A 14,666-nucleotide genomic window follows, 5' to 3' on the forward strand; every position below is an offset into this window, starting at 1 on the left:
AACACACTCATGGTCACACATGGGGAATTGGAGTGTTGGCCACCTTGGTGGGGCCGAGCAACAAAGGAAAAGTTTGTAAATAGAAATCAATCAGCACCTGCTCATTTCTCGCCGTTTCTCATTAGCTTTACTGACAATTTAAGTGTGTGCTCAGTTGATTTAAAAGCAAACAAAAAAGGAAGTCACAAAACTCCAATTGCCTCAATATTCTGGTACAGTCAAACCTGGCTTTTTGACCATCAAGCGTTCCAGAAACCTGTTGGAAAATTGATTTGGTCGAAACGGAAGAGGATTAGGGCTACTGAAGAAAAAAATGGTTTGCAAGATTCTCACTTTATTGTCAGAAATCTGACTTTAAAGTCAAAATTCTGACTTTAATCTCAGAATTCTGACTTTAAAGCCACTTTAAAGTGACTTTCAACTTTATAGTTGAAAGGACATCGAGGCCGTCCATCGTGTGAGATGTTACTGAGAAACAAGACAGCCGCTTTTCTCCTTTTGGAATCTTGGGTTTTTGTTTTTGTTGCTTCGCTGACTTTAAAGTGACTTTAAGGTCAGAATTCTGAGAATAAAGTCAGAATCTTGACAACCATATTTTTTTCTTCGGTGGCCCTGTTCCTCTTCCGTACGTACATTTCCCATTAGAATCAATGTAATCAATGTGTGCTTTTTTATCATGGTTGAACAATACAAACGTGCCTGCTCACAAGGATGATGCGTTGATCACAATGACAAGACTCACGAGGAAGTGACGTATAGGATGCGGAGGGGAGTCGAGTGCTGCATTCAGGTGCCCTCAGTTTGGTCGAGATCCCATTTTCGCTTGTAAACCCAGGCATAAAACTGTTTATAATTGTCGAATACGCGGAGACAAATATAGCTATGTTTTTGCACCTGCTCTGAGGCTAATCAACCAATAAAAAACAAAAGTAGATGGTCGATCGTCAGACATATGCATTATCCAATCAGCTCAGAGAATCAGAGAACGAAAGAGAGGGAGGGGCGGGGAGAGGTTAGCCTTGTCGTGGTACCGCCTTCCTCTACGTCACTTCCCTCAGCGCAAGCAGCAGCCACCATCCTTCAGTGCCGTGGACAAGTAGAATGGCGACGGCTGTCTGCTGCCGTCAGGCCGTTGGCGGCAGCAGCAAGGCGACCAAAACGCAGCGAGAGCAACGAAGGAAAACCCGAGATTCCAAAAGGAGACAAGCGGCCGTCTTGTTTCTCAGTAACATCTCACTTGATGGACGGCCTCGATGTCCGTTCACCAACGACAAGGCTGCTCGAAAAGCCGCCGAGGAACTACCGCGGTCCTCGCCGACAGAGAGCCTCGGACCGCCGTCGCAGGTGGCGGAGCCCGTGCCATCGGTCGGGAGCTCTTCGTCCAGTTTTCCCGGACTCTGCACTCCTCCGCTCAGGTCTGTCGGGGCCAACGATGTGTTTTTGGACACCGGCGGCGCGGCCTACGTGCGCCCGGAAAGCCCATTGCTCCCCTTGACCGGCGCCGCTCAACCGCCTTGCGTCTCCCGGGGTCGCTCAGGCCTCGACGGGAGCCCTCTGCCCGCCGGCCACTCTCGAGATTCTCGGCCCAGGTTGGTGCCTCGCAGTAGGTCCCGACCGTTTCCTTCGTCCGGGAGTGAAAATGGAGACGCGTCTCCTCGGGTGTCGCCGATAAATGTTCCAAATGGCCGCCGTCGCTCGTCACAGGTAGCAAAGGTACGCAGGCGTTTTAGTTATTGTGTTTGAGGGGGCGGGGGGGAGAGGTTTAAGTATTCTTCAGATTCAACTCCGGGATACGAGCCAAGGTCGTCTCGATGATTTCAAGATGACTTAAAGGACAACCGACGACAAGTTGTGTCCATAATTTATAAAATGGATTCAAGTGACTTCTACTCAGCGTATTTTACAAAGATTCCACTGCATGTAGCTATAGTTTACGTTTTAAGACTCGCGCTGAATATTCCGGAAGTCTTGTTTTTGAGTTGGTGACGAGTCCGTACGTGACGTCACAAAAGGAATGCCCCTGACCAAAAAAAGGACACATTGTAGCAGTCTTTCCATCACGTCAATGCATTTCGCTGTGCTTGTTTGGTCTGAAAACGTCATGTTGCACCAAAAAGAGCCAGAAGAAGGCGACCAAGCTCCATATAAGGAATTTATCAGCCAGTGGAAATGGGCTGATCACAGGCTTAATGGGCTTCACAGGGAGCTTGGTCGCCATTTTCTGCCTCTTTTCTGGGACACTACATTGCAGTCCAGATGCCTCAAAATGACACGGAAGGACTTCTTTAATCAATTGCAAACATGTATGCTTTCCTCTTCAGAACTATTTGAATCATATTCATAACTGGATGTGTAACAAGAAAGCATATTCTCCGAATCTGAAGCCAATGTTTTGATTCTCCAGCAATGCGACGTCTTGGCTTGACTTTCTGAAAATGTCTAATTCGCAGCTCATTTTTTGCAGATTTTGGACACTTTAAGTCATTTTTATTGGTGTTTTGCATTTGAATAAAAATATCATACTGCATGTTTTGGGTATTTTAGATCCTATAAAACGTTTTTCTGATGTCAGTTAAGAAACAAAAAATTGACATCGGTTGTCCTTTAAGTCACAGAGGCTTTGGGAATGTCACTTATTCCCGGATGGAAGTGGAATGAAGGCTCACCTATTCCGGAGCTCAATTCCAACTTTCAAAATACTTAATAGTTCAGGCGTCGGTAACCGCGGCTCCGGAGCCGCATGTGGCTCTTTCACCCCCCTGCTGCGGCTCCCTGCGGCTTTAGAAAATAAATGAGTATTTAATTTAATGTATATTATTTTAGTTCGTTCGTTTTTAAAATGTAATTCTAAATTTAAAGACTATGGTGATTATAAATAATACAAAATAAAACATTCAATTTTTTTGTCACTCATAATATACGTCACAACCATCAACAGTGGACGTATATCCGGTCACAGCCGCCAAATTGCACACGATTTCTTGAAATTTTCGACCCTGAGGTAGGCCAAATATGGATAAATCTAAGAAAAGAAAAGTGGCTGAAGAAAACAGAACGTTTAATGATACGTGGGCAGATTCGTTCGCCTTCACTGCTGACGAGACGGGTTTACCGGTATGCTTAATATGTAATGAGAAGTTAGCGTCTTTTTTCGGAGTTTAAAATGTTTTTGTTGCGTGCAGAAATGTAATTTCGCTTCTCTGTAACAGTTCATTGATTCACAAATGCAACACACTATAGTTTGTTTATGCATATATAAAGGTAAAAAACGATGATGAAAAGATGCAGTGTTGTCTTCATTTTAAATGTCAAAAGGATTTTGTGGCTCCCAGTGTTTTCTTTTCTGTGGGAAATGGGTCCAAATGGCTCTTTGAGTCGCAAAGGTTGCCGACCCCTGTACTAGTTAAATACTAGTTGTGTTGAGTTCATTTTGTCTCTTTATAATTTATTTTGTAACGGATTATCTTATTACAGACAGTGGTGTTTTCGGTTGTTTAATTGGCTGACATGTTTTGGCGTGCACTTCCGCCTTCATCAGAGTCAGAATACTGTACTGTACTTCAAAATATTTCCTGAGCAAGGGTGTCAGTCATTTTTTGCGGCGGGCCACATTGTAGTTCCGGTTTCCTCTCAGTGGCCGTTATGAATTTGGGGAAACCATTAGAATCAGAATCAGAAAGCCTTTAATAGTCCCAGAATGGGGACATTTGCAATCTACAGCAGCGATTTTAAATGTGTGTGTGTGTGTGAAAACATACAAAGTATTTTAGGCATAATAGAAATGTCAGAGGACTGACTGAAATGTATAACTGTGCAAAAATGTTTCCTAAAGAACTATACAGTGAGACCTCAACTTACGAACTTAATTGGTTCCCAGACAGAGTGTGTAAGGCGAAAAGTGTGTATCTAAAAAAAAAATCCCATAGGAAACCATTAAAATGGGAATAATCTATTCTCGGGTTTCCATAAAATATAGTTTTTAACTAAATAAGCCTTAAAACTACACACAACATATCTTATTCTATGTATAATAAATGTGCTATTGTATTGTAATGAAAGAAATACACTGCATTGTATCATAAAGTCACAAAGAGAGGCACATTACATGAGGACTGTAATTAAAGAAATAAACTATGCTGTAAAATAAAGTTTTATTTACCTTTTTGATGGTCGTTGATGGCTTATGGAAGGACGGTCACCTTCCATAAGGACTGTTGGTCACTTAACCTCTGGTGTGGCTTCTCTTCTTTTTTCTTTGGAGACTCCTCATCATTTTTGCTGATTAAAAACCTCTTAATTGACACCTGTTGCTTTCTGACTTGTAAGGTCTTACGAAGCTGAGGCATCACATTATCGTTCATCATGTTGATGATTGTCATAGCCAGTCTTTTCTGGATGGAACTGTTCGGTGAAAGCCTGCAGATCATTCCACTTTGCCAACATTGCCTTCTCCTCCTCGCCCTCAGATGTTCTCGAACCATCCGTTACTGACTTTAAAATCCTCAATAAGCGCTGAAACTTTCAGGCTGGCGCATGGCAATATCGGCGTGAATTAGCCGAGCTTTCTCGCATAAAATAGCTTTACTCACGCTGTCGCCGGATAGCTGCTTTTCGTGAATCCAAATTAACAGAAGTTTTTCAACTTCTTCGATTGCCCGAGACCGTCGCTGTGTGACTTATCATAGCCGTGCTTGGCCACTAAATCACACAAACATACATATTAGCATATTTGACAATAAAGCTGACTTTGACTTTGAAACGCACACCTAGTTCGTGTTTTTCAATTATCTCCTTCTTCTCAGCGACTGTGATTTTATTTTGTGTCTTCTTGGGCTGAACACGAGCCTGTGGTGTTTTTTTTTCGGTCCCATCATAGTAAAATTATCAGCAAAAAGCTCCAAATAGGCGATCGACGTGTGCATTCAATGAGAGGGGGTGTGCAAAGTAGCGCCGGCTGGAGCGCTGTTCGGTCGTGTGCTTCCGCCGAAGATCACTCCGCCAACCGTGGTGGGTGTGTATTATGGAAATAGTGCTTATTATAAGGTTTAATGTTCATAAATTTGACGTTCTTAAGACGAAAAGTTCATAAGATAAGGTGTTTGTAAGGTGAGGTCTCACTGTACATCGTGCATGTTTCATCCCCTCCACATCTAGAGTGCACAACAAATGAATAACTACCAGTAGGTTTCAAATCTAAAATTAAGAATAATGACTGTTATTGTGGTTTTCATACGACAATTTTAAAATTTGGTACATACTTTAACAATCATGTAATCATAATGAAATTTTACAAGTTTGATATCATTTCGTGGGCCAAATAAAATGAGGTGGCGGGCCAGATGATTTTGACACCTGTGTTCTTGAAGCTTTTTCTCTAGCAAGGGAATCATCTCAATGCTTGTTATCTTTAGATAAGATCAACACTATTTTGAGATTTGTCTACTCGCATGATCACGCGAACGTGTTTCTCATGAAAATTACAAGAAACAAAAAACATGACCCGAGCACTTGAAATGCCTTTAAAATTTTCCATAACAAAAACCCACAATTGATTACTCAACTACATTGGCAAGTAGTAACAAATGAAAGTCTGCGAATAACAAAGGAAAAACACCAGGGGGGTATGATAATTGATAATTAGATTAGATTATGTTAGCCTTTACTAATCTAACAATTGAGAAATTCACAAGAGCACAGTTATGAAAAGACCTAGAACGGAAAAAGAAGAAATTAAAGAACAAAATCAAGGAGTTGCTGTAAAGGCTGCACTTTTGCGGTGCCATCTTGACGTCAAACCAACAAAAAACAATGATCAAGTTTTGCTGTGTGAATCACATTTTTATTTTCATGAACGGAAAATTGAGCCTATTCATTATATAAAAAAAGATGAAAGTGAACCCCCCGGGTCCCGCTGGTTTTTTTCAATAAGCACCTCCTCACCACAAATCAATTTACCAAAGAACCATCTTCCCATTTTCAAACCTTCCCCCTCCCCGTACTCAAGGGGGCTATTCCAACCCAACTCAGTGTTGACTTTGTGTTGACGTTCGATCCCTGCGTTTGATATCTGTCAGAGATATTCAATCGGACAAAGCTCGAACACAGGAAGATTGTCTTTTACTGGCGGCAGGGGATGCAGCCATTCAAGACAGACGCCCAAATTCTGCAGCCCTCTGCCAAGCTATCTATAGAGAGTACAGTGATACCTTGGCTTACGAACTTAATTGGTTCCCAAACAGAGTGTGTAAGGCGAAAAGTGTGTATACCCCAAAAACATTTCCTACAGGAAACCATTAAAATGAGAATAATCCGTTCACAGGTCCCCATATAACAATTTTCTTCTTTCTAATTGTCTAAGCCTTAAAGCTACACAAAATATACCTTATTTTATGTATAATAAATGTGCTATGGTATTATAATTAAAGAAATAAACTGTATTGTATAATAAAGTCGTTTTATTTACCTTTGTGATGGTCGTTGATGGCTTGATGGAATGGAGTGGCTGGTTTCATCAGCATTAAACACTTGATGAGGAACGTAGCCTTCTTCTTTCACCATCTTGAGGAATGATACCTTGTAGGTGCTTTCTCTGTGATAATTTTACCTTGTTCCTCATGAATTGTGTTTTGTTTAGCTGGGTTGATAGCTTTTTGCATCAAGTGTACAGATGGATTGTGCGGGTTATTTGTGTAGCCTGGTTGATGGGAATTTTAACCTTGCAGTGTACACTCTACCTTTGAACTATCAAAGTTGAAACGAATCCAAATGTCACTGTTTTCTATCCATTTTCTCACTCCCTTTCTGTCGTCTGCCTGTCTCTTTAATGTTTAAAACACCTCCCCTCACTGCTGCGTTCTTGACCAATCACGTGGCTTTAACCGACGACTGGGGGTGGGGAATAGAGGACCAAAACAAGCCGGCAGCCATTTTCTTGTGAGGAGAACGAGCTCGTTCGCGAACGACACATCATTCATTGTGGCGGCTCCGCGTGTGTATCCCGAAAAATAGTTCATATGCCAAGGTAAAAATTTTATAAATTTAACGTTCGTATACCGAAAAGTTTGTAAAACAAGGGGTTCGTAAACTGAGGTATCATTGTATTTGCAAATTTAAAGGACAACCGATGTCTCAGGACAAGTTGTGTCCATAATTTGTAAAACGGCTTCAAATGACTTCTACTGAATGTATTTTACAAAGATTCCACTGCATATAGCTATATTTTACGTTTCAAGACTCGCGCTGAATATTCCGGAACTTTTGTTTTTGAGTTGGTGACAAGTCCTCACCCTACGTCACTGAAGGAACGCCCCTGACCAAAAAAAGGACACATTGTAGTAGTACTTCCATCACGTCAATGCATTTTGCTGTACTTGTTTGGTCTGAAAACTTCGTGTTGCACCAAAAAGAGGGAGAAGAGGGCGACAAAGCACCATGTAAGGAATTTATCAGCCTATGGAAAAGGGCTGATTAATTCCTCACATGGAGCTTGGTCGCCATTTTTCTGCCTCTTTTTTGGTGATACATTTCCCCCCAATGTTGCCTCAAAATGGCATGGAATAAATTGTTTAATCGATTGCAAACATGTATGCTTTCCTCTTCAGAACTATTTGAATCATATTCATAACTGGATGTGTAACAAGAAAGCATATTCTCTGAAACTGAAGCCATTGTTTTGATTCTTCAGCAATGCAAGACGTCTTGGCGTGACGTCACGAACTGGTGGCGGGACTTTTGGAAAATGCCCAATTCGCAGCTACATTTTTTTACAGATTTTGGACACTTTAAGTCATTTTTATTGGTGTTTTGCATTTGACTAAAAATATCATACTGCGTGTTTTGGGTATTTTAGATGCTATAAAACGTTTTTCGGATGTCAGTTAGGAAACAAAATGTGATGTCGGTTGTCCTTTAAGTATTACATTAGTAAAACATAGTTTTCTTGATTTGAATACCACGTCCCAAGCACCAACAGCTATAAACAACATAGCATAGACATTTTAATTGGTTGTCTTTCCCTGAACTGATAGATTTGTAACCCGGCTAATGAGCTCTTCCTGTGAGGGAGTTTCAAGTCCTAAATTCTGTTCAAGGCCAGTTCTCCGAGATGAAAATGACAGGTTAACAGGCTGTGTCTGTTGACCTCAGATTGACCCCAGGTTTCTCTCTGCTTCAATTGTGTACTCGAGTCACACATGTTCACTAAGCATATAACACCATGAAACTTTTAAATATGATAACTTCTATTCTGTCGAATCTCTATCAATCTTGCAGCGCTCGGAACGTCTGCGCTTCCCCCGGAGCCAAGGTGCCAAAGAAAGTCCACTTCATCAAGAGCATGAGGCAGTATGACACCCGCGGGTGCAGGTGAGTCCCGCGTCCTTTACCCATGTTTTTTTTTTGCGATGAAGGCCTGAACGATTTTGGATTCCGTGCCCCCCCACCCATTCCTCCCGCAGGATCATGCTAATTTGTGCCAGGCGGTCGCTCTACGCCGCTTTTTCTGTGCTGCCCTACGGAGAGATTGCTCAGCTCAGGTATGTGTGAAAGCAGACCAACCCAGTGCCCCCGCCACCTTTTCCCTTTGGGGTGGCTCGCTAGCAAACGAATGACAAACCCCAGCGGGCTATTTTCTGTGAACAGCGATGTGAAAATGGAGGTGCAGAAAAGGCAGTCCTCGGCGGCAGCGGCTGAGCTACCGCTGGAGGGCGCCGAGCCGGACATTTCGGATGCGTGCGGCAAAGTAAGTACAGTCAAAGCGAATATTTTAACCATAATCCATTCCAGAAATCTCTTCAAAAACCGAAACAGCACTTCCCATGATAGTCAATGTCTTCTTTTCCTTTCGGCTTTTCCCTTCAGGGGTCGCCAGAGCGAATCAATGTCCTCCATCTATCCCGGTTTTGTGCATCCTCTTCTCTCACACCAGCTACCTTCGTGTCCTCTTTGACAACATCCATAAACCTCCTCTTTGGTCTTCCTCTCAGTCTCCTGCCTGGCAGTTCAAGGCTCGGCATCCTTCTTCCGATATAGTCACTCTTTCTCCTCTGGACATGTCCAAACCATCTCAGTCTGGCCTCTCTGACTTTCCTTCCAAAGCCTCTAATATGAGTTGTCCCTCTAATGTACTCATTCCTGATCCTATCCAACCTGGTCACTCCCAAAGAAAACCTCAACATCTTCAGCTCTGCTACCTCCAGCTCTGCTTCCTGTCTTTTCTTCAGTGGCACTGTCTCCAGTCTAAACACCATGGCTGGTCTCACCACCGTTTTATACACTTTTCCTTTTATCCTAGCTGAAACCCTTCTATCACACATCACACCTGACATTTTTCTCCAGCCGCTCCAGCCTGCCTGGACACGCTTCTTCACCTCTTTTCCACACTCTCCATTGCTCTGGACAGTTGACCCCAAGTACTTAAAATCCTCCACCTTCTTTATCTCTTCTCCCTGTAGCATCACTCTTGCACTTGGATCCCTCTCATTCACACACATATATTCCGTCTTGCTGCGACTGATCTTCATTCCTCTCCTTTGCAGGACATACTTCCACATCTCTAGTTTCTCCGCCACCTGCTCCTCGTTCTCGCTACAGATCAAAATGTCATCTGCAAACATCATGGTCCAAGGAGATTCTTGTCTAACATCGTCTGTCAGCCTGTCCATCCCCATAGCAAATCAGAAGGGGCTCAGAGCTGACCCCTGGTGGAGTCCCATTATAGTCAATGTAACAAAAAGTAATCAGTTCCAAGTCTAGAAAGAAACTCCTTTAAAGGACAACCGACACCATTTTTTTGTTTCCTAACTAATATTCAGCGCAAGTCTTAAAACGTAAACTATAGCTATATGCGGTGGAATCTTTGTAAAATACGCCCAGTAGAAGTCATTTGATAAATTATGGACACAACTTGTCCGGAGGCGTCGGTTGTCCTTTAAAGCCCTTTTTAACTATTTTACAGCCTTTGTGGAGATCTCAGACAAACACGCCTGCTTCTTAGTAAAATTATTGTTTTGAAAATGTCGAGTTTGTGAAGAAACAATGTTGTGATCCCCCCCCCCCCTCCTTGCGCAGGCCATTTCTTACGCTCAGTTCCTTTACCCGACCAACGCGTTGGCAAGACAGCGGAGCGTCGGCGGTGCACCAGAAAACAGCACCCCCCACACCCCGCCGACGCGTTTCCACGGGAGGGCAGCGAGGACCTTCAGCCTGGCCCGTCTCAATAGCGCCGGCCCGCAAGAATTGCGTACGTGCACGTCCACCTCATCTTCATATTTCATTGCTGATACGAAAGGTCACGGCCAGAGAGCAGCTCAAAGACGGACTTTGTTCCTGTTGCAAAGTTGTCCTTTTTGCCCAATGTCTCTCTCCTTCCTTCTCTCCCTCTATTTCTCTCTCCTTCGGTGTCTTGTGTGCGCCCGCCATCTGTCAGGGTGTCGCCATGCCCCCTCATGGGACAGAAGTGACTTGTGCTGTCTGAAGTGTCACGCGTTGTCACGCTTTGATTTTAGATGCGGACGAAGCGGTTGAGTACGACCCCGACCTGCTCAGTGACCCTCAGTGGCCATGCGGGAGACACAAGAGGGTCCTAATATTTGCGTCCTACGTGGTGAGTGTTGCTTTTTTTGCTCTACGGCTGCCCGTCATTTTCAGGAAGGGGTTAAAAAAGAAAGAATACAAACGCTTGTGGCAAAAACTGAGCTCTGTTAACGTGAGACGGGTAAGGTTAAAAGATGAAGGCTGCTAGGAACCCGTAATCCACGGGTGTTCAAGTCAAGGGGCCTCATCTGGCCCGCCACATTATATTATTCGGCCTGCAAAAGCAAATCTAACATGTCAAGTGACAGGATGCTTGCTAAAGTTCGAACCAAAATTTCAAATTGTCGTTTTTACCACAAGCGTTTGTGTGATAGTAATTATTCTTGACTTCAGATTTGAAAACGAGTTATTCATTCATTTGTTGAGTGCTTGAGATGTAATATGTGGAGAGGATGAAACATTCTAATGACTTCCCTAAATTCATCACGGCCCTTGAGAGAAAACTGGAATGACAATGTGGCCTGCTGCAAACAATGACTTGGACACCCCTGCCGTAATCCAACATCTTACAATATTTTAAGAATACCGTATTTTCCAACGTATAAGGCGCACCCCCAATGAATGGTCTATTTTCCACTTATAAGGCGCACCTTCAATGAATGATGTGTTTCAAAAAAATTTCCATGCATAAGGTGCACCGTATCATAAGGCACTACAGTAAAGGCTGCGGTTACATCATGCACCCAAAAAACGGAAACAAAAAAAAGTCCGATTTTGCCATCATTTTCCTTTTGATGTCAAACAGCCAAATAGAAATTGCAGAATGGTATAATGTGTGGTATTTTCTGCCTTTTTATCAGCTCAAAAATATTCCCGGGTTTTATCAGAGTTGATCATAATACAATAATCAATATAGTTTTCAGAGCTGATTATCAATCTTCCTTATTTAAAACTTTAATGTTCCTTTGAGGTTTTCACGGAATATTGTGGCCTTTAAGTTGTCTAAATACAGTGTCTGAAATACTGCCTGCCCGGACGCCCGGGGCGTGCAACTTTTACGTTGGGCATACAATTTAGAATGTCTCCGCCCGGGTGGCCGACAACTTTTTCAAGAAAAAAAGATGTATGTATGTATGTACAGTGAGACCTCAACTTACGAACTTAATTGGTTCCCAGACAGAGTGTGGAAGGCGAAAAGTGTGTATCTAAAAAAAAAAATCCCATCGGAAACCATTAAAATGGGAATAATCCATTCCCGGGTTTGCATAAAATATACTTTTCAACTAAATAAGCCTTAAAACTACACACAACATACCTTATTCTATGTATAATAAATGTGCTATTGTATTGTAATGAAAGAAATACACTGCATTGTATCAGAAAGTCACTTTATTTACATTTGTGATGGTCATTTATGGCTGGATGGAATGGCGTTGGAAGTCGAAGGTCAAAGGGAATTGCTGTTTGGAAAGAGAGGCGCATTACATGAGGACTGTAATTAAAGAAATAAACTGTGCTGTAAAATAAAGTTTTATTTACCTTTTTGATGGTCGTTGATGGCTTATGGAAGGAGAGTCACCTTCCATAAGGACTGTTGGTAACTTAACCTCTGGTGCTGTTCGGTCGTGTGCTTCCGCCGAAGATCACTCCGCCAGCCGTGGTGGGTGTGTATCATGAAAATAGTGCTTCTTATAAGGTTTAATTTTAATAAATTTGACGTTTGTAAGACGAAAAGTTTGTAATTTAAGGTGTTTGTAAGTTGAGGTCTCACTGTATGTATGTATGTATGTATGTATGTATGTATGTGTGTGTGTGTGTGTGTGTGTGTGTGTGTGTGTGTGTGTGTGTGTGTGTGTGTGTGTGTGTGTGTGTGTGTGTGTGTGTGTGTGTGTGTGTGTGTGTGTGTGTGTGTGTGTGTGTGTGTGTGTATGTATGTATGTATGTATGTATGTATGTATGTATGTATGTATGTATGTATGTATTTTTTTTAATCGAATGTGTCACACTGATGCTAATATTTCGTTGCTATTTCAATACCAAATAGATCTTTTTCACATCTTAGTGATGTTGATTGACAGGCCATACTGGTGTACATTTTTTGAAGCACTTTTCATTTGGACAAGGTGGCTTTCTTCCCTTTTCTTCTTTATGAGATGTGATGATCCTTATTTCAGTCAAAACTTTTTGTTGGACTTTTCTCAGACCACGGTTATTGAGTACGTCAAACCCTCGGACCTGAAGAAGGACATGAACGACACCTTCAAGGAGAAGTTCCCTCACATCCTACTGACCCTCAGCAAGATCAGAAGGTACAGAAACGTCCTCACCCACTCCCCCCCCAAAAAAAACACTAACCTTTGCTCGCTATCAGCCTGAAGAGGGAGATGCGAGCCGTGAGCGAGGAGTGCGGCCTCCAGCCGGTTACCATAGCGATGGCCTTTGTTTACTTTGAGAAGCTGGTGTTGGGGGGGCACCTCAACAAGGCAAACAGGAAATTGGTGGCGGCCGCCTGCGTGCTGCTGGCCGCCAAGATTAGCAGTGACCTCAGGAAGCACGAAGTCAAGCAGCTCATTGAGGTGAGTCGTCATTCCAAGTCCAAAACCTTCATCCGACATGGCTTCATTTGGGCGGGGCTTTGGACACTCCTGCTTTACATAACCGTCTTGCGCTAAACCTCGACAGAAACTGGAAGAGCGTTTCCGCCTCAACAGACGGGAGCTGGTTCCTCTGGAGTTCCCCGTGCTGGTGGCCTTGGAGATGGGCCTCTACCTGCCCGACAGCAAAGTCATGCCGCACTACCGCCGACTGGTGCAGCAGGGCTAGTCCCGCAACTAAGATTTGTAGGGGCAGGGAGCTCAAATTTCCATTTTCAATGTGGATTTTTTGCACTTTAAAAACCCAAGTCACATTTTTTTAAATATGCCTTTTAAACCCACTGTGACACGAATGATGAAACGTTGACCTGTCGATTGTGGCAAGTGACAACTTTAATGTATTTAATGGCAGCTCCATGTCATGTTTTTTGCTGTTTTGTGTGCGTGCGTGTGTGTGTGTGTATGTTGTGCATCACCGGTAAGCATTTGATATCTCAGGAATTTTGCTCTTTGACGCGGATGCGCAAGTATCAAAGTGCCTACGACTGCGCTGGTTATTAGCTGTCGTGCTGTTTGTGAATTTTCTGTCCAAAGAACAGTTTGTGGTGTCAAAATTCTAAAACAACTATAAATGTTGGTGGAGAATTGTTGAAATAAATCTGTTTTTTTGTATTGTGTGAATGATTAAAATCTGTTTCGATGCAGCTGGTCCTGGATGCTTTTCATCATTTTGTAGCACGAATCAAAGAATTATTTACACACAGAAACCCATGAGCATATCAATTTCTAGCTTTTACATATTTTTTTAGAGATTTTTTTTCGATCTCCATTTGAGAATGCTTCTTGGCACTGTTCTGAGAGTTCTAATTCTCCCCCGATAGCCAAGAAACTGCTTGTCTGTCGCTTTTATTTTGAAGGTAGCCCACGCCACTCGCTCACCGAAAACTACCGTAATGCAGTGTGCTGAATCGAAGTGGCGGCCCACTTGACTTCAATTTTGCGAGTGGCGACTGGCTTGACCGCAGTCTGATAAACTCATTGTTGGAATCAGGTGGTCAACCTACCCCACAAACCCGCCATTTTTTCCCTCCTCAACACACAAAGCCCCAATTTGATTTCTTCCGGTCATGTGTCCAAAACATCACCAACAGGCGACTCGAAACGGAACTTCCGGTTACCACGACTATTTTCGTTCTGCGCAAGCTTTCAACCTGCGCCCGTCACCAGTCCTTATTTATGTTTTGTGTGTGTGCGCGCGTCACTTGGAAGGGTTTTTTTTTGTGGCATAATGAAAAAAATAATTAGCAAATTAAATTGGCAGTCGATATTTTTTTAACATGCTCAATTAACATTGTTTCTCTTTTGGGGAATCCCACGATTGCCTTTATGAGTTAGACATGTTTTTAAGTGATGCTTTGACTATTTGGTGTTTAGGAGCCTTTTCCTGAGCATCTTCATCTTTATTAAGTTCATAGAGTTGCTTGTTCTGTCGCCACAAGGGGACATGAGCCAGTTTCTTCTTGTGCCAGTCCAATGTAA

The 14,666-nt window shown here is 42.8% G+C and overlaps 1 protein-coding gene across 1 annotated transcript; it reads left to right on the top strand.

Annotated features, from left to right (window-relative positions):
• The first annotated feature begins 578 nt into the window (after positions 1 to 578).
• LOC148903607 (CDK5 and ABL1 enzyme substrate 2-like) lies at positions 579 to 14,621 on the top strand. The gene is made up of 9 exons (XM_089005729.1): positions 579 to 1,589; positions 8,272 to 8,364; positions 8,457 to 8,534; positions 8,641 to 8,740; positions 10,069 to 10,240; positions 10,506 to 10,603; positions 12,736 to 12,842; positions 12,905 to 13,109; positions 13,216 to 14,621. Exons 1-9 carry the CDS (start codon positions 1,102 to 1,104, stop codon positions 13,354 to 13,356), a joined length of 1,482 nt encoding a protein of 493 aa, XP_088861855.1. The 5' UTR covers positions 579 to 1,101; the 3' UTR covers positions 13,357 to 14,621.
• Positions 14,622 to 14,666: the final 45 nt, after the last annotated feature.

The sequence above is a fragment of the Hippocampus bargibanti genome, linkage group LG01, assembly GCF_051943395.1.
Source record: "Hippocampus bargibanti isolate YZ-2025 linkage group LG01, ASM5194339v1, whole genome shotgun sequence".
Classification (NCBI taxonomy): Eukaryota; Metazoa; Chordata; class Actinopteri; order Syngnathiformes; family Syngnathidae; genus Hippocampus; species Hippocampus bargibanti.